This window comes from Manis javanica, chromosome 1, assembly GCF_040802235.1.
Source record: "Manis javanica isolate MJ-LG chromosome 1, MJ_LKY, whole genome shotgun sequence".
Taxonomy (NCBI): Eukaryota; Metazoa; Chordata; class Mammalia; order Pholidota; family Manidae; genus Manis; species Manis javanica.
Window position 1 is genome coordinate 216,578,393 of NC_133156.1, and position 25,495 is coordinate 216,603,887.

Sequence of the window (25,495 nt, forward strand, 5' to 3'; positions counted from 1 at the left end):
GTTCAGGTATGTTAAACTTATCACATGATAGGCAGGAATAAAGCCTGCAAATCACAGGAAGAGAGGATTTAACTCATTAAGTCAGAGACTTTTCAACAGTTAATGCTCCTCAATTATGGGAGATGCTGATGTCTTCACCGGGAGAAGTTGGAGGACCATCTCTCAGGAATCCCCAGGATATGAAGCAGATGACTTCTACGGTTTCTGCCAGGTCCAGGGTTTCATGTTCAATATATGCTGATACGACAGGTCACACTACTTGATTTAGGAAATGCAAATTACTGCACAATAAAGCCAATCTCAAATACTCTTTCTGATGTCTCATGTCTGTGTCAGGACCATGTCTGAGCAGATACACTCCTACCTATCTCTTTTTGTCTCTACCCCCTTCCTTGTATCAGCATCTTCAGAAATGCTCACCCCAGTCCGAACCTCCTCTTACAGGACTTATGTAAACTAGACAGAAAAGAGAAAAACAGAGCTACTTCCAGCCCCAAGTCACCTGTACACTGACCATGGTTCTTAGAAGGTTGGGTAGTAGATGAAAAGAACTCATCAACCGTTCTTATCCTCATATCTGCACTGGCGCAATACCTCAGAAAGTAAGGTTATTCAAGAATCATTACAATTACTCCATGAATATCCATGTTAAAACTTGTACAACACAAAAATACTACAAGCAGTGGTATGAAAACATTTAAATTTTAAAGTAATTGTTAAGAATTAACAGATTACAAGATAGTGTACTTTTCTAAATCTTTACCTGGTTGAAAGCACATATCTTCAGACTTCAAACCTCAATTTTGAGGTAAAACTATGGCACTGTCCTGGAACTCAAATTTAAGCTGTGACTATAGTTGCTTTTAGATCTGCTTATAAATATATGAGCAGGAATAACAGTTCAAAACTTACCACTAAGCTACCAAGGCTTATCATTTTGTCACCTAAAAACTCATCATTAGAGTTACTTCAGAGAAGAACAATAACTTGAAAGGCTGTGATAACACTGGAACATGGTTTTGTAAGATTTAATTTTCATAACTTGAAATTGCTGTTATCTACAACATCCTCATTTCAAGAGGGTTTGCTCACACTGGGCCAGGTTCTAGAAAAGGGAGATCGAGTGGTGGCGAAAAGAAAAGCAAGTTGGATTGGAATCAATAAATCTGACTCAAAAGCCTTCCTCTTTCTTATGAGCAGTGAGGTGTTCCACAGGTCATTGGCCTTTCTGGGCTAGCAATGGGACGATAACCCCAACTTCAAAGGGTTGTGGTGAGATTAAACGATTCATGTCCAAACAGGGCTGATTTTACCCCTGTATGGGGATGAGGAAAAGGTGAAATGTGCTCCCCACCAGGACACAGCATTCAGGAAGCAGAGCACCGGCTGGAGCCCCTTCTACCCCCCTTACCTTGTATCCTGTGAGAATACAAAAAAGTGTGGAAGCGCTGGCCATCTGGTGGGCCCCTAGGATACGTTTATTAAAAGAGCTCAGATACTTTCCTAGTAAAAGGGCTACTTGCATGAAGATCACCACCATCTCAAGGACCTATTTAATCTTCCTACTGAAGACATTTAGAAATGACAACATTGAAATGCTTTTGAGAATTATCCTTATGTGTATATACCTTATTTTGTTACTAGGAACCATTATCCAATGAAGTACAACATACTTTGAGTCTAAATAAAGAACATTTTCTCAAAGAGAATAAGGCACTGGAACCAAAGGAAAAAATAAAACTTAAAATGTTAAAGTAGTACAGATTTTTTAAACGCTCCTAGACCTTGCACTGAAGTAAAGTGTGAAAGGAGAGAAAGGCTCTTGCAAGATTATGCAGGACTGTGTTTAGGCAAGAGCTGAAACAAGGCTGTGACTCAACTGCTGGACTTGGGAGAGAGATTCCAGAGAGACAGACTGGCTCTAAGCCCAAGACCGACCACCAACTGGGAGGGGATGCAGGGGCAGGTGGGTGGGAGGGAAGGACAGAGGAAGGCAGGCCAAATACTGAGAACACAGCAGGTGGGTGGGGGAAGTCAGAGAATGAGGTAGAGCTAAGCCGTGGAAAATTTTCCAAACGTGAGATTCAATTTGTAGTTGAGTATCAAAATTCATCGACAGACAGGGAAGAGAAAGTTCCACAGGTCCTTTTCCCAAATGCAAAAACAGGCTGGGCTGCTTCCAAAGGAATATTTGATCTCTTTGAAGTGACAGTAAACACAAATATTTTTAAAGAGGAGAAGAAAGGATGAAGTAAATGAAAGTACAGTTTTCTATATCTGTACCTCCCCTCCAAAATGAAAAAGAATTATTGGAATAGAGTATATCATTCATGGGGGAAAAAAAGGAAGAAATTATATTTAAGGTCAATATGATCAGTAATCATCAGAGGACCAAAAAAAAGAAACTGGACAATTATTCAATGCCCATCACTATACAACTCCTCAAACAAAGAGCAGAAGGGAGCTTTAAAGTTCAGCACAAATGAGCTTTTCCCCCACAACTGCTGTCCCCGAGAAGACACATCCTAACACAAAGCAAATGCCCAGCCATCTTCATGCTCAGCAGTCAGAGCTTTATGAAAGAGGGACCGACTTTCCACACAAACATACTCCCTGTGGGCCCAGTGAAACCAAGTGTAAAGATGGCCCATACTGAGTAAATGGCAAGCTTTTGAAATGGGACCAACATGGGTCCAAATCCGCACTTTGCCAATGACCATGTGCAGGCTCATGGGAAGCACCTAACTTCAATTTCCTTCTCTATAAAATGGAATGAAAATGCCTATTTTCATGGAGCTCTCACGAGGACTGAGACAATATATGAGACAGTCACATGGCCAGAATGCACCGGGCTCACAATCAGTATTAGAACCTCTCCTCCAGGCCCCTCATTTTAAAACCTGGGCTTATTTAACAAAGGACCAAGTAATCTAAGTTACTCACTATATACAGTGTCCCAGATTCAGTTTACGGAGAGAGAGGTGTAAAACTAAGTTAGATATAGATATGTGAACAGAAAGAAGGCTTTTGTAAGATTTTGCTAAAATGTTTAGGTTTTCACAAAAGGGCTACGAGGTTAGTAAATAAATGCTTCAGAGGATTTGTAATTACGTGGGTTTCATTATAATTCTAGTCAAGAAACACAACATGGTGTCACTGAATTACAGTAATTCAACCAGTTTGTATTAACATTCAAGCAGCAGATTTTGCTTTGGGACATGAAGGCCCTTCTAGTCACACACCGTGTCTTGGTGCCAGAAGATCAAGACAATGAAGCCAAAATAGCAGAGCCCACTCTGCATCCCTCCCCACAAGCATCCATGGTCCAAACACAAAACACTGCAGAACAGGGAACTCCCCAAGACAGATCCCAGAGAACGTATCTGTCATTTCATGCTCAACGACTTGTATATACTAAGTATATGCTGCTTTCCCCAAATTCATATGTTGAAGCCTCAACCCCTAAGGTAATGGTATAAGGAGGTGGAGCCTTTGGGAGGTCATGAGGGTAGTGACCTCACTGTGGGATTGGTATCCTTATTTAGGAGAAGAAAACAGACCAGAGCTCTTTCTCTCTCTGCCATTAAGGGCACCGCAAGAAGGTAGGTGTCCTCAAACGAGGAAGAGAGCCCAACCAGGAACTGAATCTGTTGGTACCTTGGCCTTAGATGTCCAGTCTCCAGAATTGTGAGAAAATAAACTGTGGTCATTCAAGCCACCCAGTCTATGGTATGTTGTTATAGCAGCCTGAGCCAGTGTATACAGACAGCAAGGGTTTCTTGTGAATCCTCCACACACAGAGATGGCAAAAGAGACTGGATGGAATATAGTAGAAAGAACACTGGAGAAGGAACCAGAAAGCCTCAGTTGTAGTCCTCATCAACCATGAACTCAATACATGATGTGAAGCAAATTAAACTACTTGTCTGGACTGTAGCTTCATCATCAATAAAATTTTAAGGATAGACGATTTGCTAATACTCATTGATATGCCTAAATTCTATCATTTTAAGAAGCCTCCAGTGCAGGGCTGAGAGGAACCAAGGAGCAATAGTGGAATGGTTTCCTAGGTCAGGAAATCCTATGAAGTACAGTGTTCCTTAGACATTTCCCATCTGCCAGGTAGACATACCCGATTCCATGATGCCACGTGTTTCCTAGTCCTAATACCACACCCTAACCTGGGCCAACTTGATCAGTGATAACCAGCATGGATCTCCTCTTCTTGACCCCACTTCATGCCCACCCCTTTCCTGCTAACCCATACTCACAAAACAGACAGCTCTATCTTCCTGAAAATAGTCATGGTTCTTAAACAGCAACTTCCTAGATTATAAGAAATAATTAGAATGAATTATATACTATCATCAGTAGGCAAAATACAAGAAATTATTGAAGATGGTAAATGGAGAGGCAGGTTTTATATACCTTGAGCTGTGACACATTATAAAGCCACATTATGGTTGATCAACCCACACTACACCGGTGTCCTATAAATTATTCCACCTGTGTAGCTGCCATGCTCACCTCTACCTCATCCCAGAAGTCGAGGATTTGTAATCACATGGGATATATACTCCAATATGCAGGAACAAAACTTTGAGGCATTCTGGCAAACAGAAGCTACACCCTCAGTACTATGAATCTGGCTTAGGAATGTGAACCCCTAATTTTTGGAAATCTTACACTTCTTTTCATAAGAATCATAATGAGGTTCCTTATGGGGAAAGTTCTCACTGTGTGTAACAAGTTGGACTAATCCAAACTTCTGTCCCAGCTTTTCTTTATTCCTATCATCGAACTTTTCACTGTGATACAAACACATCTCCAATCTGACAAAGAGACTTCTGCCCATCTCCCAAGCTCCAAGTGGCGTTTTCTAGCATCTGGGCCGACTACAGCTTCAAATTAAACTGGAAAACCTCAGCAAGCTCTTCAATGTCCATACACTAGAACATTAAATATGTTTATCTCTATGTGCCAATAGAAAGAGGATCCAAATATCTGAACCCTATCACTAATGCGAACAGAGCAACATATTCGATCAAGTTGTTCAAAAGGCCTGTTGTCATAAAGGAGAGTATTGTATATGGAGCACTGGCAGGCTAACAGGCATTGTCTCATAAGAAGAGGAAAATGCTTAAATACTTCCAGATTTTCTAAAAGAACTTGTAAAAAATTTTCTTTGGCTTGAGCAGAACATTCTTCATAGGCAAGGTTTCTTTCTTTTTTTATAAAGTCCACCAGCTTTCTTTTATTAGAGTAATTAAAACAATGTTAGGTATTTGGGGTATCTGATACAACCATAATCCTCTGATATTTCAGGCTATTGATTTTACAAAGTATCTACTGTGACTAGGGCATTAACTGCTGGAAATGTATCCATATTGATTTCTGACAGTGTATTTGTTTAAAGCCTGCTGAAGCCAAACCATGGGCTTCAAGGAATTCCAGACGACTCTAGTTCATGAAACGGTATTTTAAAAGTTACACCAAGGCAAAAATGTTTTTAAAGCAACATACAAGGGCAGAAATAATCTTAAGCATGAGACTCCCAATTCTACTTGCCATCTTTTCTAAAGAAAAGGTTAAGTCTGGGCTGCTCATTTTCTCCACCTCTACAATGATTTGAGTCGAATTTGCCAGCTTGTGTCTTGCCATTCTTAAATTAGAAAAAGAGCAAGTATTGTCATGATTATATTCTGACATCATGATTCCCATCAGCCATTCCTTGCTCCAAAACAACACAAGTTACATCACATATTTTACTAGTAGACGGTAAGGTATGAAATTTAGTCTAAGTTCCATTACCAAGGATGTGTCTAAAAAGATGGACTTATGTCAAAGAAAGAAGTAAAAATGGGCATAGAGGCATTGTTATTCTTACTATAGCAACCAGATCACTCCCAAATGATCACCATAAAGGCCTATTTATCACAATGCATATTTCTACAACTGCATTGAGATAAATTTTCTATATTAAGCTTCACCACTTGTCAGTTTTCTTTTTGTCTATGTAGAGATACTGAAAGGAAGAAAAAACATTATGGGCCTCACAGTGCTGTATATTTGAACAGATGCCTCATTTGACTATGGCTTCGGCTTTTCTGTGTCTCATTGAAGTATGCACACAGCACTGAAAACTATGAATTACCTATGGTTTGATTGCAAATAGTGTAGAAAAACTCAATGCCAAAAATCATATTTATAAGTGTTTTTAATTCCCTGAAAGCACGTCTGTCTTGCCTACCACTCTGCCACTTGTGGTGGGAGCACTTACTGCCCATCAAAGAACCTCCAGTCCAACTGGAGGTTAAGATTTCAGCATAAAACTCTGGAAGGGTCACAGTTCAGTCCACAGCACCAGCAGTTAAGCAGGGCCAGGGGGGAAAGGGCAAAGTGCCCCTTGCAGCACCTCTCTCCTGCCGTGGACACTGAGGCGGCCGCCCGTCCTGGATGGCACGGCACTAACATGGCAGAGCCACCGTCAGCCCAGTCTCCTAGGAGCCATGCGGCACAGAGCTCCCTGCTCACCCCGAGGCACACGGCATGTGCGCACACCAGTTTTTGTTGCACTGATTCATCACTATGGCACAACCTCGACCTACCTGACTGGTACTCATATATTTACCGACCACCCACTCATCTGTCTGAGCTCAATTCCCAAGTGGCCCTGCCCTCATAAAAAGCACAGGCTTTTAGGAAAGAGAAGAGAGGCACAACATCAACACATTTAAGATAATTAAATTCAAATGGCCTTATCAAATTCTAAGTTGGGGAAGGGTTCAGGGAGAAGTGAACAGGGTAGGCTGAAGAAGGCTCTGGGAGGCTTTGTGGGGGGCCGCCCCTGAGGGGGGTCTCTCAGGTCGGGGTGAATGGAGAGGTCATTCTGGATACTGACCATCTTTCATGGTTGGACCATTTTCCCTGTGAGCCTGTGCACACATTACTGCCAGGGGCACCTACGACTGTGGAGAGGAAGAAAGACGTCCAAAGTGTCACAGTCAGAGGACTGCGGGACTGGAACAGGCCACGGTGGTCTTCTCAGTCAGCCTGGAATTTGAGAAATCAGGAAACTGAGGGCGAGAGATACAGTAAGTTCGCCAAAATGGGAAAAGAGCTATGGGCTTGGGATATCAACAGAGCTAGTCCCACCTCTCAGAGGCTGAAGTTCCACTTAATAAATGGGAGATGACAACACCCACTTTTCCTTGTTTTGAAATTCAAGTAAGGCCATGAAAGTGAACGTTCTCTATCAGCAATCAATCTTATAATTGTCTTACAAAGATACATGCCTCAAAGCCACAAATGTTCAGACTGTTTTCTTAACAGCTCTGTAAAGCGCATGCATTCTAAACCAGTCCTCTTCAGAGAGGCATCTTGAAAGCATTCGGTTTGGGTTCAAAATATTTAGAACTCATCCCTTCTTGGATTTCAGGACACCCTTCAGGGCTGAGGACATTATTTTAAATATATCCTCAATGGTGGCAAATCCCTGCTGGAGGCTGAATTGGTCAATGGCAGCTTTCAGACTCATTGAGAATATAGCAAACGAATGAGCTACAGAAGATCAAAAAATACTAATTTTCTTGTGCAGCTTAAAAATCGGTTCTGAAACAATTCCTTCAAAATAAACATTTGAAATTGCCCAACAGCCATATCACCAGAGAAAGTGCAGTTTCATAAAGAGATCTCACTGAAACAGAATATACCATATTTTGTATAAATTCTTTTACACACAAAAGAACAAAAGAGAATAAAGACACCATTATCTATCATCATTTCCTGGGGAAGGCACAGGCTGGAGTAGGGGGATTACTTTGTAGTTTCTCAACATAGGGTAATGTTGCTTTTTGTCTCTACGACTTTATGGGTCAGGTTCCAGATTGGGTTTTTTGCTCTTATTGATGTTTCTTTTTGTTTGTGTTTTAGTAAACCAGAGGATTCCTCTTCATTTTAGCAAATCTCAGTTCTAAGGGCTCATATGGATAAAGCCAAGAAACAACATCAGACCCTAGAAATACCAGCTGTGATTCTTTGAACATGTTCATAATGTGTAGAGCTCACATCAAGCACCAATTCAAACTACAGCCTCTTAAAAACACTTCCAGTGCACTCAGAACAGTCATCTTCAAATGCAATGACCCGAGTATCTTGCTTAACTTTGTCAGTATTAGAAGTGACGTGACATGCTTCCACTCTGAACAGCTTGGTAATTATTTCAATGCCTGGTCCCCTGCAAAAGCAGGAGTCTAATTATTAATAAGGTATATTATTTTTATGAGCCCTGGAGGTATAAAATATGGAATGTGATCTTCCACATCATGATAAAGGCACTTTCATTGCCAATAAGATGAAAAATATCTGAGAGAAGGGGACCCTGGGGAAGAAGCATTAACTTGTGTGTATTAAACAGCTCAGGTAAGTGAGCATGAAACAGACTCTTTGGTGCCCAGAAGACACTGGCCTGGGTAAAGACGGGTGGTAGGCAGTAGGAAGGGCACTGTTTGGGTCAGCACCCATTCTCTGAAGTACTCTGCTTCAGTTCTAAGAATCTATATTTTGATTACCCTAACGTCTCAGTCCCATATTCCCAATTCAAGGAAAATGAGCAGTTCTCTCCACCCCTGGCAGAAGCCCATGGACATGCAGACATGTTCTTCTACATGCTGCGCTTTCCCCTTTAGCTCTTACCCCTGACCGCGCTGGTGCAGAGGAGGGCCCTGCACCGAGGCAATCTGGTGCTGGAGCAAGACCAGAGCCCCCAACACCTATTGCTGATGTATGTGACGCCTTCAGTGATACCTCTACTGTTGACACAGGTAAAGTTGGGCAGGGACAGCCATTTTAGAGCCACTGGAGACAGCCAGTCTCACTAACATTCAATTAAATATTTCTTACATTATGCCAAAGGAGTATCTGAGTGGGACACTGAAGAAAAACCCAGATGTCATAGGAAGTGCCTGGTATTAATGACTTATTCCACCTGAAGGAGGCCAAACTTCAGTAAATGCAATCAGCACACCCCACATGGAGCAGGCCGATGTCTGGTAGCCCCGGCCCCACCTTCTCCAGCTACCGCCCAGCAGCTCCCCTGCAAACAGATGAAGGACCAGCTCACTAGGGAGGGTCCTGGCCATACAAGCATGTGGCCTGGGGAAATGGGTAATGGAGGAGGGCCACATATACACCCGTGCCCACTGCTGACCCAGCCTGGCTGCCTCAGTTTCCCTTCCCACATAAGGAATAATACTACAAAGCTTTGAGAGCATGTTTTATAGTGATTCTTTCTTTAGACTTCTCATCTATTTTTGTAGCTTACAGACTCAGTTTAGGGGCATAACCAATGTGAAGAGTGCTGTAATGAGTCTGGCATTATCCCTTCTAGAAACCCAGTATTTCTGCACAACTTGAGACCTCACTCCAATAACACTCATAGTATCAGCAGAGGAGATTTTTTTAGAAATTGAAGAACAGGTTTCTAAGCAGGACTTCATGTCCCAGCTCCCTGAATTGGAGCTGAGGACATTTTCCATCACTGAGAAGAGATTTTCAGTCTGCAGCCTATTTCTATGTCTACATCTGTATCTATCCATCTCCATGTTTTCTGCCATGTGGAATTGACAGGCATGACATCTGTTTCCCTACTTTCTCATTGGCTTCTGTGTGGAAGAAACCAAGAAATATTTCTCTTCAAAGCCCTGGGACAGAGTACTGAGACTCTTTTTAAAAAGTACTTTCAGCCACGGAATTAGGATATCTTCCACTTTGATGAGCTCACATTTTCCTGTTAATTTATCTGATGCATATTTTTTATAAAAATTAACAAAAGCTAAGTATATATGTGTTTGGCCCTTCAGAATTGTGTGGGTGTAAGGTTTAGAGCCTGAGGATGTTACCAAATTAATCCGCCAAAAGAAACCCATCTCCAATTAAATCATCTCTTTCTCCAGTGGCCCAATCTGTTTCCATTTTTCCTGCCCAAAGACAACTGTTGGTACAACTTCTGTAACCTCTAGGAGGATCCCACACAGTCCTTGTGTCACCTTAACTCAATTCTACCCCAGGTCTTATTATTTAGAAGACTAATAATTAAAGAAAAGAAAGGCTTTACCAGTGGTTTCAGGATTTCACATCAAAAACTGGTTTTTTCTAGAGAATACATTTTAGAGAATTTAGAGTTTGTTTCTTTTGGGTTTTTCTTTTTTCTTTCTTTCTTTTTTTTTTTTTACTGTTAAGGGGATTTTATGGTTGAAACTAGGAAAGTGGATTTTTGTGTTATCTGATCATCTTTATCTGTGCTAGAGCACTACACTAAAAACATCTTTTCTTCTCATTATATCCACTCCATGTTTTCCAGTATTTCTGTTCCTCTTAGTTAATTCAGATGTTTGTAGGTGGAATTTTCTGCTCTCTTGGCATTTGCAGTAGGAAGGTGTTAAAGCACTCGAGTTTTCTGTGTCATCTTATAACCCCTGTGCCTAATTAAGGGGCATGTTTCCACATTTAACAAAGAGCACATGATTGCCCAACCAGGATATGGCAGACCCAGCGTGGACGCTGGACCCTGACCCTACATCACGATTCTGAACCCTCCTCAGACAAGGTCTTTTCATACCATCTGGCATCATCAGGTCACTGTAAATGTTTTTTTCTACCAATTAAGCAATAAATAAAACATGTCCGAAACAACCAAAAAACTCAAAAGCCAAATAAGTTTCAAATTCAGGTCACTGTTAAGAGAACCAGTTTAAGACAAAGGATACCCTTGTACCATGGAAAAGGTATAAATACTCAATGTCCCTGTGTTGCAAAAATCAAGTGGATAGGTGTTTTCCTCAGATTTGGCCTCTGCACAGAGATGAAAACTAGCATGGAAATGTTTACTTTTAAAGAACATGAAAACATGAGATTATCCTAAGAGAAGCTGATAATTGTAACCACTGGAGATGTAATTCTATCTTGATCTATACAGTGAGCAAACGGAAATGTTTTCACATATGTCCAGAGTACCACTATTTACTCCAGGTAGCACAGATACCAACTCTGCCAAAATTATGATTTGTTATCCATCTCAAACCTGATTCACATTCGAGAAACCCATTCCCCTTAGCCACTCAACCTGTTCTGTTCCATTAATTTCTATTATTTTAATCCTTTAAAGTGATTTTAGTGATGCCAATACCCAGACCATTTCACATGGATATCAGTACTTTATATGATCCTAAGAACAAATAATTTTTAGGACTCTGAAAGATGAAACATCACTTTCTACAACAGTAAAACAATAGGAATGATTTCCCCTCTGAATCTTGCTATTCTCTGTCGAGGTGAAAAACACAATAGGTATTTCCAGTCCCAGCTTCCTGCTCCTTTCTCTTTATCATCCAAGTCAAGGAAAGGTCCTCTGTTTCATGAATTTAATAATCACCACTAAAGATCTATTCACTGACCACTGAATTTTCTCCATTTGTTCTCTACAATAGCACTGGGTTTCCTGATGGAGACTGAAGAATACTCCATTCTTGATGTTAGTCAAGGAAGGAGCTGGTTAAAATGAAGATATAGCTGCTCATCTTTACCTCACAATCCTCCCAGCAAGAGTCAATCATAGTGAGTATTTATCCAATTTCGAAGCTAGGAAGTTCAAAATGGTCCAAATCATCACTACCTTTTTCTTCACTGCAGCCCATAATCAAATCCTGATGCTTGCTTCTTCACAAAAGCCCCTACATTCCTCTTTTTATTTTCAACTTTACTTCTTAGATTGGGCCCTGGAAAATTCACAGTTGGCCAACTTCAGTTCCCTGGCTTCCTCATATCTACCATCCCTGCATCCACTCACCCACTCCGTTCATTCAAACACTGAAGCTTTTAAAATATTTTCTAAAAATTCATTTACTATATTAAGGTTACAGCTTTTAAGTCCAGCTTAAAATTATATCATTCTATTTGTAAGTCTAGGAAATTTTTTACTTTTTTCTGCTTCTTTATTTCATAAGAAATTTCCAAATATGCTGAGATTTTCAAGAGTAATACAGTGATCACTTGTACACCACTCTGAGTTAACTGTTACAATATTGCTATATTTGTGTATAAAAATGCATTTAAAAGTCAATCATCAACATCATAGCATTTTACCCCTAAAACTTTTTGGCTTTCATTTCTCAAGAATGAGAACATTGTCTTATATAACTGTAATACCATCATCACACTTAAAAAAATAATGATTCAAAAACATCATCTAATATCCAGTCCTTTTTAAATTTCCCTAATTGCTCTTCAAATGTATTTTCAAGTAGGATTTGGGGATTTTTTTTAACCATAATTTGATTATAGTTTATATATTAATTTGTTGTTGTGTCTCTTTAGTCTCTATTCTAGAAAACTCATTCTGCTTTTTTTAAGTATGATTTTCAAAGAAATTAGGCAATAATATCCCACATTATGAATCTGACTGATATGTGTGCATGTGTCTGGGTGTGTGTGTGTGTGTGTGTGTGTGTGTGTATGTGAAGTTTTTAGTTTGCTTTTTTTTTTCCTATAAGCTGGAGGTTAGGTGTAAAGGCTTGATTAGATTCAACTTAAACATTTTTAGCAACACTTCAAGGATGATGTGTGAACTTCATGCTGTGTCCCACCAGGAGGCACATGTCAGCTGTCCCACTTTTAATGATTCTGAGTTTGACTGCATGGTCAGAGGGCTTCATGGCATTTCTGTATTGACGCCATTTATATCGCACTGTGGCTCAGGTGTTAAGAGGCTTCATACTGATGCAGGTGTATGCCAAGAATTCCAAGCTATTTCACTTCTCAGGCCACTTCTGGCATTTCTTCCTTATCCATTTCTTGCGATGATCTCTTTCCTCTTTTTAATTATTCTCCCTCTTTCCAATAATCCATTTTTCTAAGCAGTTCCTAAAGTTCTTCTCTATGAAGTTCTCTGAATCAAAATACCCTGACTAAAGTTCACCTTGGGTTTTTAACCCCAAGTTTAATGCCTAATGATTAGAATGTGCCATCGAAACAAGGACTGTTACTGCCAGATCGTTTTGCATGTGATCTCTCATGCCAACACATAAACATAGGTGTTACTTACTGATAACTCTATGGCATTAAAAGTCTCAGCAGTTGAAATCTGTAGTTAATACAGGTGTTCCTACTGAGCAGAGCACTAGTGAGCATTTATTCAATTGTTTCTACCATTCATTTAAAATCTGCCTATACCTCTTCTAAAGCTATGTTTGCAAACCAACCATAACAAGAAGGTGCAAATATTTTCAGACACCTTTGCAGGAAACATCTTACGTACTATTGTCTATTTGCCAGTAATGTGTTTTTTGTTACTGGCTGATCATTATCACAAATTAGCTGGGCAATCATAGGCAACCAGCAACATTCCTCACCAATAGGAAGGCAAATAAACATATTCTAAGAATATTTTCTGAAAACAGGTCTTACTCTGAAACTGTGTATTAGTGATACGTACACAAAATGAATTAAGAATTGAGATCACTGTCTCAATCATTCAGACAAAAAATCAGAAAAGTATCCAGGTAAGACAAAAGTATTCCACTAAGTTTGAATTATTTGGGTAACTCCAATTCTTTTTGATTGTATAGTCCAGTTTAGGCTTAAAAGTATATAATTTATTTTTAATCTTCCCAGTCAGCAATCACTGGCCCACTATTATATAAGAATAATATGCTTATTAATACCTCATTTTCTTGCTTTTTATCATCTGTGTTCCAAATTGGAAACTAGAGAGAAGATACTAAGCACATGGTTTTGAAAGGACCTGCTTTTTCCTTTCTCATGAACAACCTAAGCTGGAATGACTGAACAACCACAAATGGCTCCTTCCTCCCCAAGGCTAGTCTAGGGCAAAACTTTGAAGTGTATGAAGTTATCTTCAGCCCCATTCAAAATCCACCCTTAGCACAAAAATCCAGTCTTTACTTCTAAGCTAACTTTAAATTGACAATGTTCCTTTTCCAAAAAGCATTTGCTTAGACCTGGTCTTCAGCTGAAGAACGAAAAGGTCCTCTTTAAGTTGAGATTTCAGGTATCCACAGTCAGACAAAGGTTGTGTTTGGGGGATCAACCCTTCCTTGTCTTACTGAAATTACATGACATAACCAATCACCTACTTTGTTTTTTAAGGTTTGACTCTATCTGATAAGTACCTTCTAAGCTGTAATGTTTGCAAAGCAGTGCTCACATTACCTTGTCTAATCTTGAAAATGTCCTATATTCTTGCCTCCACCTTACACTTAAGGAAGCTGGCTCCCTACTACCAACAGCTGGACCCATGGCTCTAAAGATCTTATAACTCCATCCACATGGGTGTTCTTTCCATTTGGCCTTCTGTCTCTGGACTTGCCCAGTACCAAACCCTACTATGAACTTGCCTAAAAATATTTCCTAGGTCTCTAAAGCAATTGATTCTATCATCTACAAATATTTCATGCACTTATTTTTATTATGTTCAGGTACCAATGGAAAAATAATAGTAAATGCACCTCATCTACTCTCTTCATGGGGGATTCAAACCCAATCATATGACAGGAGGAGAACCACAAGACAAAGTTACGTCATTGTCACTTAAACTTTAACCTTCACCCCAAGCAGGAAGCACCCAGTGGTTGGGGGGAAGGAACCAATATTTTAATGTTGCCTGCACTATGTACATTCAGTGATGAGTTTTAAAGAAAACTCAGCCTTTCTCCCACTTTGTAATACAAACATAGGCCTGAAGTAACAGGTCAATCCAATGATATTTAAAATGCACTTCAAACAACCCTTGCTTTGCCATTCTAGTTATGAATTTGTATCAGCAGGAAATAAAAGATGACCCATTGCATGATGGGTTCAAAACTCAACTACAACTAGTAACCTACAAACTATTAAAACCATTGCAGCAGAAGCCATAAATATTTTCAAGCACTTTGTGAGTATATCTCATGTACCATTTCTCATGCTGACATGTTTTATACACAGATTAACTTAACTGAAAATAACATAAACAGACAAGCATGGACTTCCAGCAGCATTTCTCAAAGTTCACCACTTAAAATTACCTTATAGATCAGAGGTTGGCAAACTTTTTCTGTAAAGGGCTTTTTTGAACCATATTTTAGGATTTGCAGACCACATGGTCTTACTGAAACTATGCAATTCTATTGCCAATAGCTTGAAAGCAGGCATAGACCATACATAAATGAATGGATGTGGCTGTGTTCCAATAAAACTTTATTTACAAAAACAGGTCTATGAATCTGTTTGTCAACCCCTTCTATAGTAAATCATTTTATTAACAGAGAAGTCTGGTTTTCCTTTTAAAATGAGACTATATCTAGAAGACATTACTAAAATGGGTGGGGCAACATTGCTCACCTGTGACCCGATGGTTTCCTGGAAACACCGGCCAAGCTGTGTCTTAGCAGCCACAGGATAGACATGAGGAATGATTTGCTGGTGGGAGGAGTATGTGGAATGTATTGTCTGAGTCTTCTGGACAGGAAGCCCTTGGTAAGAGATTTGGGATTGGCCTGGTTGAGCTTCTTTTACCTTCTGGCCTGTTGGGCCATCGATTCTTGAAACCTGATGTATCTGGACTGAAGCCTCAGGGGGGTGCTTCACATGGATATTGACTATGTTGGGGGGAAATTTCACTGAAACAGATTGGGAGAAAAACTTAGTCATGAATAATTAACATGCAAGTCAGCATGGAAGTAAATTTTATACACACATATACTTATATGCATATGTATTTCACACAGCATAAATTATGCATATATAGCATATATTTGCTACCTAGCCATCAAAATTCTTGAGAATAAAAGGGTATACTCAAAAAGATTAAACCTAAATTTATGTATTTTAAAAACTAAAACTATAATTATAAAGAGAAATTTAAGCCTCAAAAATATTTTTTCAAGAAAGTCAGATAACTATGAAATTCATGGTCCTTGTGGTCACAGGTGGGTATGTTTTTATCAAATGATAATTATAAAGACTCAAAAGTTTGATTACTTTTGAATTTCTCTCAAGGTTTCTACTGTAGAAATTGTAGGATTTACTTTCACATCAAAAGAGGAAATAAATTTCACAAAGCATAATTCTCTCACCCTTAGACAACACGGTGTGTACATACTTTTGTGTTTCTTGGGACACACACCCATGTAATACCAAAGTGTGACATTTTCTGTCTGTGTTTACTGTCTGCAGCTCTCAAAAAAAATTTCATTTTCTGATGCTAACAATCAGGTGTTCAAGAATAAGGGCCAATAACACTTGTCTAACCCCTTTTGAAAAACTGTGTACGTACAAGAGATAGCAAGTTTCAAAGAATGAGTTAGGCATTGAATTTCAAGCCCCAAGTGACTTAGTTTACCTTCCTCTACAGATAAATAAATTGAAGCCCAGTGACGTTAAGTGATTGTTTGTAACTAAAACCAACTGCAAAATAGACTTGGTATTCATTAGCAGGCACCATGTGATCCACAAGTTCATCACTACTGCAAGGGCCAGGACACTACCTTGCTCACTTTCGACTTCCCGATTCCTGCCAGAACAGTGTCATGAATGTCTGACAGATCTTGGTGCTCAGAGTGACCAGAGAACGATGGGCTCCTTCTTATTTCCTAGATGTCAAATCCCTACGGCCTAGAAAATATGATAACCACAAACCTGGGCCCCTCTTCTGTCCCTACTGCCATTTCTCATGCTACAAATCATCTACTCCTTTCTATTCCAACACCAGTCCTGGACATCTGCAGAGACTTGCTTCCATATGGGTTTGGCAGGTTAACAGAGGCATGATGACTGGGAAAAATGAAAATAATATGCTTACCTTTGACTCCTTGCTGGCTGGTCATGGTCAGAGGCAACGTGTGTGTAGAGTGGACGACATGTGTTCCCAATGCCTTGCCTGATTGCTGGGAATGCTGATAAAGTTTAGGCATGCTGGCACCATGGACTGGGATCTGACAAAGCTTCCCTGTGAAATTTGGAGGGCACTGGCATTTGTCCCTTGAACTGCACTGGCCGCCATTCATACATGGAAGATGGCAAATTACTGACAGGGAGAAAAGAAAATGTGGGTAGTTGGTTATGTTCTCAAATCCTAAGTACCGACCAACCAATGTATAGCCTATTACAGTCATCCTATTTCCCTACTGACTTTAGACATGTAAACAAAGGAGTAACTACATTATGGAAAAAATAGTCTCTATTACTCACCATCTTCTTCTCCCCATCTTAACTCTTTTGCTCATGGCTGTTCTCTGCCAACAATGGCAAGAATTCATGGGAAAAGAAAAAATATATATAAAGTAGCTGCTCAGGATTATTGTCTATCCCAGTGTCCTTTTAAGGATTTATTGCATTCTGCAATCATTTTGCTTCCCTACTTAATTACTAGTTTATTAACTGTGTCCCTAGATTATAAAGTCCTTGGGAAATGGGGGTATGTATGGCTTAGTGAACTTTATGCTCTCAGCACCTAGAATATTAATATTATGTATCTGACACATAGTGGACATTAAACGTTTACTCAGAGGAAAAATGAATAAACAAATGGGTGTGCTAAAAATAACATCTGTTGAGAATTTTCTCTGTGTAAGACACTGAACTAAGGGCTACCCATCAAAAGGGGGGAGATTAGTTTGAATCCTGCTTTACAGGAATTTGCAATCTCGTTGGGATAACAAGACCACAGAAGTAGCAGAGTAATTAGTAGTTTGGAATTCAATTTATTTAGAATACTGCAAGATAAAAGAACACATTGGGTAAAGAATTTTAAGAGTTTTAAATTCTGGCTAAATTCAGCCTATGACCAACCTCTTAGTGATTTCTTCCTATCAGCCTTTAACTGTGGGTCAGATTTCTACCAGCTTAAAAAATAAAAGTCCCTCAACTCCATTTCCTTTCAGCTTCTACCCTCTTTAAACCCTCCCCTCCATGACCAAACTTTCCAAAATTGTTCACTTTGCCATGCACAACGGTCTAGCCTGGGCCAGGCTGCATCTCCCCTTTCCCCTGCCCTTCTATACGGAGGTCACTCCTCCTAAGGTCACAAAGGGTCCCCATGTTGCCGAATCCAGCGGACAGATTCCAGTCTTCCCTTAGCCGTCAGACATCTCACCTGGTTTGCTCCTTCCTCTCTGCTCAGTGCATCTTCACATCCTCTGAAGAGTCCACTCTCTCTACCTGTCTTTTAAATACTGATGGGCTTTAAAGTTTAGACTTAAATCCTCTGACTCTTCACGCTCTTCCTCCATGATTTTATTCTGTCATAATACTGGTGCCACCCAAATTCCTATTTCCTAACCAGAGATGTCTGCTGAGCTCTAAACAGTCCATAGGTATATCTCCATGTAGATTTGCCACAGGCAACTCAAACCCAAAATGTCCAAAACTGAACTTGTCATCTTTCCCCTGTGACCTCCATTCACTGAGTGGTCCCTAACAGAAACCTGACTGCTGCTCCCTCACTTCACCATCCAAACATCCCGTCCTGGAAGCCCTCCCTGCTCAACATTCATCACACGTGTCTCCTTCTTTCCTGGCACAGGGCTCATCCTACTGAAACTTCATCACTTACCAGTCTGACCTCATTCTCTACAATCCAGCTCCACTGAACTTTATTCTGTTCCTCAGTGTTCAGGGCCCTCTCAGGCTTTAATTCATCTGTGTCTTTGGTCTAGAACACTCTTTGTCTTTGGCCCCCCCTTACCTACCTAGCTCCTGCTTATCTTTTACACCCTGCTTAAAACCTCACTTCTTCTAGAAGCATCTCCAGTTGCCCTTCATCTAGGTCTGGCGCCCCTCCTCTGTGACCCACAGACTCTCACTCACTGACCCTACTGCATTACAGCAATAGGGCTACTCAGTATGCCTCATTCAGTGAGAGGTCTGGGAGGTCGGGGGCTTCACCTTGGTATGTTTTACCCCAGTAGGTATGTCAGCTTTTAGGAATGAAAAGCGTTAACACTGGAAGTGAAACTGGAGAGTGGTTATGACAAAAACAATGAAGATGTCCCAGAGGACATGGCATTTAAAGAACTCTGATATTCCACATTTTGAAAGCACAAAGGAAAAGCTACTGGAAGTGGATCCAGACTTGGAAAGGAATACGACAATTCACTACAGCACAGATACTCATCCCATACCATAAGTTACCCATCCAGTGAGAAGAAATCGAATGTGTTTAAACTGCTACGGGTAAGTTAGACTCAAAGAAAAAAAAAACTTTCTCAGTATTTCTAACACCTTAAATTACAGTGCTTTAAATAAATATTACTTTACTGTTTTTTTTCATTTCCCAATGTATTTGTAACCTACAATAAAAGAATATTAATGTTTTGACAAAAAATTTTAAAGGCCACAGAACTGGCAGTGTTTCCATTGATTATTTAGATGGCTTTGCGGTTTCAGCTCGCACAGTCTGGTTTATGGTCCCAAACTACCAACCAAAGAAGACTACCTATAATCTATGCTGAAGTAAGTTCAGATATGTAACCGTCTCTTTCATAAACATTAACCAAAGGACTTTTATAGGATGTTTGTGTTATTGATAGCAGATTTTGAACTCTAACACAAATTAGTTTAACTCTACTTTTAAACCCATGAGAGAACTTACATACAAATGTTTCTAGGACTACACTAGTCTAAGCGGGTATAGTAATGACCCTGAAACACGATTCTGATAGCCTAGTCTCTCTGGTCATAAAGGACACAGTTTCTTCTTGACTCTTGCCAATCAATAAAAGGCCATTACTTATGAATGAGACATACCTATTCTCCTCTTTCGGCCCTTTTAAAAAATCTAAATTACAACACAAAGTACTTTGCCTCGTCTCAGTAACTACATAGTGAGTCTTTTGAGGCAGATCTTTTTATAGTTAGCCTTTTATCTCAAAGACAACAAATTTAAAATCAACCTGCAAACTTAAGGATTTAAATATGAAAGGTCCCTTTCTGTTTCAAAAGTTCACGTCACTCTCAGAACACCTAGTGATAGACAGTCTGTGCCCCTAGCGTTCTATAAAACCTCGACACATGAAGAGGAAGAAGAGGAAGTCATCTTGAAGGCAGACTCAAGACGCCTGCGGTAAGCTAGTTGTAAGTCTAGCTATGGCACGTATGATTTAGAACACAGAACTAGAAGGTGTAATGTACAAAGCTGGCTGAGAAACCCCATAACCTTGTCAGCCTGACATTTTGCTGGCCATCACCATAATTCCTGACTGCATCATACAGTCGCCCGGGACCTACTGCAAATAGCAAGAGGCATATGGGCCTCCAGCCTGTTGTTCCAGAAAGTGTATTTTTGTGACAACCACTCCAAGTAGCTGAAGGTACTACTTAAAAATAATTTTTAAAAAAATCAAAATGAGCAAAAGGATCCAGGCTGGAAGAAGAACAAGTTGGAAGTTTTAAATATGTCAAGCGTTCGAGTGCATTCCACTATTCACTTTGGTCTCTAAAACTTGCAGTACTCAAAAAGGTGGGCTGCCACAATAATGATATTCACACGTTCCGCTACGAGTTGAAACTTTAAGTGAATAGATATCAATGATTCATATATAAATATGGGCACGCTGAAGTTTCTCAAGATTTCTACCATAAAAAGCCATACTCTCTCTTTCCTGTTATCTTAGCTGACTATAAAAATATTTCCGCTGTTTCTCCCCAAAAGGCACTCTAAGAATGTACTTCACTTTCCTACAGCAACATCCTGGCCCCTCCACCGACCCCCTCGATTTTCAAGCTAGCAGACAGACCGTTTCAAGTTATCCCGGCCAAGGAGAAATGGGGAAAACAAACCTCCATCTGAAGGGAAACCTGTACCTGTCATTTCACAGGACAGACACACGCATGATTTCGATTTGAACAGCTACTTACAATTTCCCACTTGTCCCTGATTAGAAGAATAATGTTCCATAAAGGCTTTCAGCGTTTTTGTTGATATCCGTTGGAGTGTGAAAAAAAAAGCAGTAGTATTTTTTGAAATTACAAATTATCACTTTATTTCTTCCCCTAAACATAGCTACACTGCCTTCTTTTAAAGGGTACCCTTAAAACCTATTCAGCCAGAAAGGGGGCTAATACTTGCAGATTGGGTTTAAAGCTTTCAGATAATACTGCAAACTGCTGCTCACTTTAACAGCCTGTCCTAGTCTTTTTTAAAAAACCTGCATGCTTAAAAACAAATAAATAAATAAAAAGAAAAACAAACAACAACAAAAAAACCCTGCATGCTTGCCTTTTAATTCTGACTGTGTCACCAAAACACAACAGCAGCATCTAGAGCTGAAAGTCAAGATGGAGTCATCCTCTCCTGAAGCCAGAACAAAGGGACTAGGACGGCCTAGTCCTACTGTGAGACAAGGAAGGAAGCACAGGGTTAGCAGACACTGACTAAAATCTAGGTTTGGGTTGTTTTTTTTTTTTTTTAAGGAATGTAGACATTTATAATTGTTGTGCTCTAAAACCGCCTACAGCCAATTCTTAATCATCTGCCGGCTAACTTAAACTGACTCACAGATTCCTCTAAGAAAACATCCGAGACACAGTGGTCCACAGCGACCTGTCCAAGGAGATGACATTGAAGCTGAACCTAAAAGGAGAAGAATCCAGTGATGTGAAAGGTGGCAGAAGAGGGTCTGCAGAAGAGAAGGTTAACAGAGCTGAGATTTTGAGAACAGACATGGTTCAGAAAGGCCTGGAAACTGAAGGGAAGCTAGTGTGGTTGGTGGGAGGGAAGAAGATAAGGACAAAGTGAGAAAAGCTGGGTTGGTGAGACAGATAAGACCAGAGTCCATTTCTTTCTACAAGAATATAGGGCAGCCTATAAAAGTAGATAATGTCAATAAAATGTCAAATAATGTCATAAAATGTCATAAAAAAGAATAAATGTCAATAAAAATTTAGAAATAAGGACCAGGACAGATATAAATCTCAGGAGTCAGAACCAGGAAAAAAGAATGATCAAGGATAAGTAGGGTCCATGACATATACATGAAATGTGCACTGTAAATTTGCTTTGAGCTCCTGGACCTAATTTCACATTTCTGAGTAACTATTTAGCCAGATTCAAGTTAAATCCCAGAGGTTTAATTAAGACTTATTAAATATACAATCATCTCATTGATTAGAGGATTTTGTTTTTCAATATGTGAGAGGAAAGAAAAGAGTATTCTCAGTAATACATGCAGAAAGGAAAAATAGAGTCCAAAGAAATCTTGGGACAAAGGGAAATGCTTTAGTAAGAATTTAAAATGTACCCACCACACTGTCCCTGTCAGAATCACTGTTTCACCTGCTTTGGAAATTATGAAGACCATTTTCATGCCATCCCCACCCATCGAAGCATTTCGGGCTACTGGTAAAGGGAAGGCAGATTTCAACAAAAGGAAAATACCAACCTTCATATCAGCAAAAAGTCCAACCATATCCCCAGTTTTTAATGCTGGTGTGCATTAGCAAACGCTTCCCTACCATGTTCTGTTTATAATCCTGGAGATAGATAGAAAGCCCTACCGCCCACACATACGTGCCCCCCACCCACACCAAGAGCTTCAATCTGAAATGAGGCCATTCATCATCTCAGCTTTGTTTACGGTTTTCTGTTCCATTATCGTTAACCTCACCATAGCTGTAGGCCATCTACTTGGATCTAGTTTTATACTTTGTATGACTTAAAGAACTCCACATATGCAGCATATCATACAATTCCACTGCACATCCTTTTATCCATGGTATGCTATCTCTTAGAAATTCCCAAATCCTGGGGGCTCTTTTACCTTCGGAAACAAAGCAAGATTTGTAGGCTGCAAAATAAATAAGAGAATCCCAGACACCTGTGGACTGGGGACAACCAAGACAGGTATTGCACTTTGTGGATTACGGTGTCCCCATCTGCAAAAGGGTTGGCCCAATGACAGAATCCAAAGGTTCTTTTCCATCCCCCAATTCGTGTCCTTAAAGTCTAACCAAGTTAGGAAATATAATCAAATTCAGATTTCCTCATCCCATCTGATATGATTGGCATGATCTAAATTTCAAAATAGGGAAAAAAATGTATATCCAGCCACTAGTAGTTTGTGTAGAAAGGACTGTGGTCAATGTATTAAGTGGTGTGCTTAACTGTAATTTTTAATGCATAATCAGAAACTGATTCAAATGTAAATTTCACACTTCCTGACAAAGCAGCTAATAAAATGCTAATGGACTTCTGGAAAGCTGAGTTCTGTGGAGGGAATTACATGAAAATACTAAATTGGGGAAACAATAATGCTGTACAGTAATGGACTGTGGAACAGGTTACATAAAAACAGTGACATGCTTCATCCTTAGAGAGCCTATCTTTTACAGTGATCTCACTGCAACAACCTGCACGGACACAATGTCTTTTTAGTTATTGTAACGTGGGTTTTTATTTAATATCACTGCAAGATGCTTTCTCAAAAATTGATACCACTGAAGCCTTGTACTGCATAATTCCATTTAAACTACATACAATAATATTAAAAATTAGCTGAAAACCACTTTGTATTTATTTTTACCACTAGAATTTGCAAAGTGTCTGCTGTGGCATCTCTAGAGCCCAAGTCCGTCCTTCCACCAAGCTCATTAATACTTACTTGGTAGGTTGTTAATTTCTGAGCCTCAGGAAAGGGGTTGAAATGAATGTACGTTTAGAATTGTAAAGTATTTTGTAAAGTCAAAACCTTGACATCCGAATCTGCCTTGAGAACACACGACACTGAAACATGATGTCACAGCCAGTCCAAATCCTGGCAGCCCTGTGACGTGTGTTCCAAGGATGGCCCCCTAACGAGAAATGTTCCTCCACAGAAAGGGGGTGCTGAAGAAAATCCTAGAGCCAGTGGCAAATCGGGGGGCATCTAACAATTTCTGTTATATCTATCATTCTGCCTTGTGTTATAACTATTTTTTTTTTCATTATCCTACTGACATTTGAGTATGGCAGCAAAGGGGCTGCGGTATTTTTGCCTTTGTGTCTCTCAAATTTCACAGCAGAGTGTTTTGTAGGTCTGAACTCAACAAAAAAATTGTTGACATTCATTCCCTCAAAATTCCAGGTGCACCAACAATGCAGCATGTGCCTGCACCTCTTCTGGTACTTCTCCTTTTTTTTGAGACACGGTGTAACTTTAGCATATATAGGTTTCCAAATTATGTTCCATAAATCACTAAGGTTTGCACAGAGGTATAAAGAGGATTTACCAAATAACCTAATTCAGCCATCTGATTCTACGGTAAAGAACGTCTACGGAGACTGTGTGTGCTTAGGATACCAAGGCCAGAAATGGGACGGGAACCCAGGGTTCCTACATCCTGGTCCAGTGTTTTTTCCCCCCACGGCTCTAATGATGGGAGGACCAACAGGTGTCCCTCATATATCACTACAGTCTTGTCCTTTGGTTTCCTTCTTCCAGAGGCACATGTTTTTGTCTACTGTTCACAGGGTGAGATAATGGAGGCGTAACTGAGATCGAGGGCTTGGCTAGCCAGGTACTCATGAACTTTTCCAGGATCTAAACATGAGCTGAAATCATCAGGGCTTCTTGTGTTTCAATAGGACACGGGAGGTTTCTGAGGCACAGACTTCAGAAGAAGAATAAGGACAGAGTCAAGAACAATGAAATTAAAATGGAAATGAAGGGCACTTGTTGGACAGCCTACATATAGACCATTTCCCTCGCTGCAGAAAGTTCTCTTGCACACTGCTGGCCTATCACCTGTCCCCTTGAACTCCAGGGCGGTGAGAAGTGAAGGCTAGAAGCTCAAAAAGCAGTTTGTCTTGAAGATGTATTATAAAATACATGGTAGACAAAAGTGTACCATGGTCACACCCTGTTCTAAGTGCTTGGCAGACAGGAGCAAACAAAACAGACAAAAAAATCCGTGCCCTCCTGGCACTTACCTTCCATCGTCAATGGCCTTTGTGACTGGGCACAAGCAGGACTAATTTGTGGTCCCGGAGTCAAAGTGCAGGACAGGGCTGGGGAAAGCTGCTCTCCCAGGTCTGTAGGCTACAAGCACCTCTCTGGCTCCTCCAGCGAGCAGGAGAGACAGGGCACAGGCCTTCTGCAGGCAGGGCAGGGGCAGGGCTCTCCCCACCGCGGTGGCCCCTGCGGGGCCTGGATAGGAAGACCTGGGCAGGTGCTCTGTGCTCCCTGCAGCCCACCAGCATCAGGAGGGGAGGCGAGCACCCAGGGGCTACTCAGACACACTTTCGGGACTGCAGCGGAAGGGATGAAGGTTCCTTGTAAGCAGGCAAGTGTTGGAGGCTAGCATAATTTGGGTTTATTATCATCATCATCTGATCTATAAGCACAAGCTGGTAAAGCCTAGAGGGCCCCCAAGTTAGTTATAATCACTACAGTTTGCATTCTTTTGTTACTAGATAGCCATCATACCATTCCACCTTCCACCTTCTGTATTACTACAGAACCTTAAT

General features: G+C 40.3%; 1 protein-coding gene across 8 annotated transcripts in view; it reads right to left on the minus strand.

Moving 5' to 3' along the window:
• LTBP1 (latent transforming growth factor beta binding protein 1) overlaps window positions 1-25,495 on the minus strand; it is a 375,947-nt gene that overhangs the window by 163,098 nt on the left and 187,354 nt on the right. For all 8 annotated transcript variants that reach the window (XM_073214445.1, XM_073214444.1, XM_073214443.1 and 5 more), the window contains 2 exons: window positions 16,856-17,080; window positions 15,397-15,674 (listed from right to left, as the gene is read on the minus strand). In XM_073214445.1, the coding sequence (XP_073070546.1) occupies window positions 15,397-15,674; window positions 16,856-17,080 (503 nt within the window). The remainder of the gene's footprint in view (window positions 1-15,396; window positions 15,675-16,855; window positions 17,081-25,495) is intronic.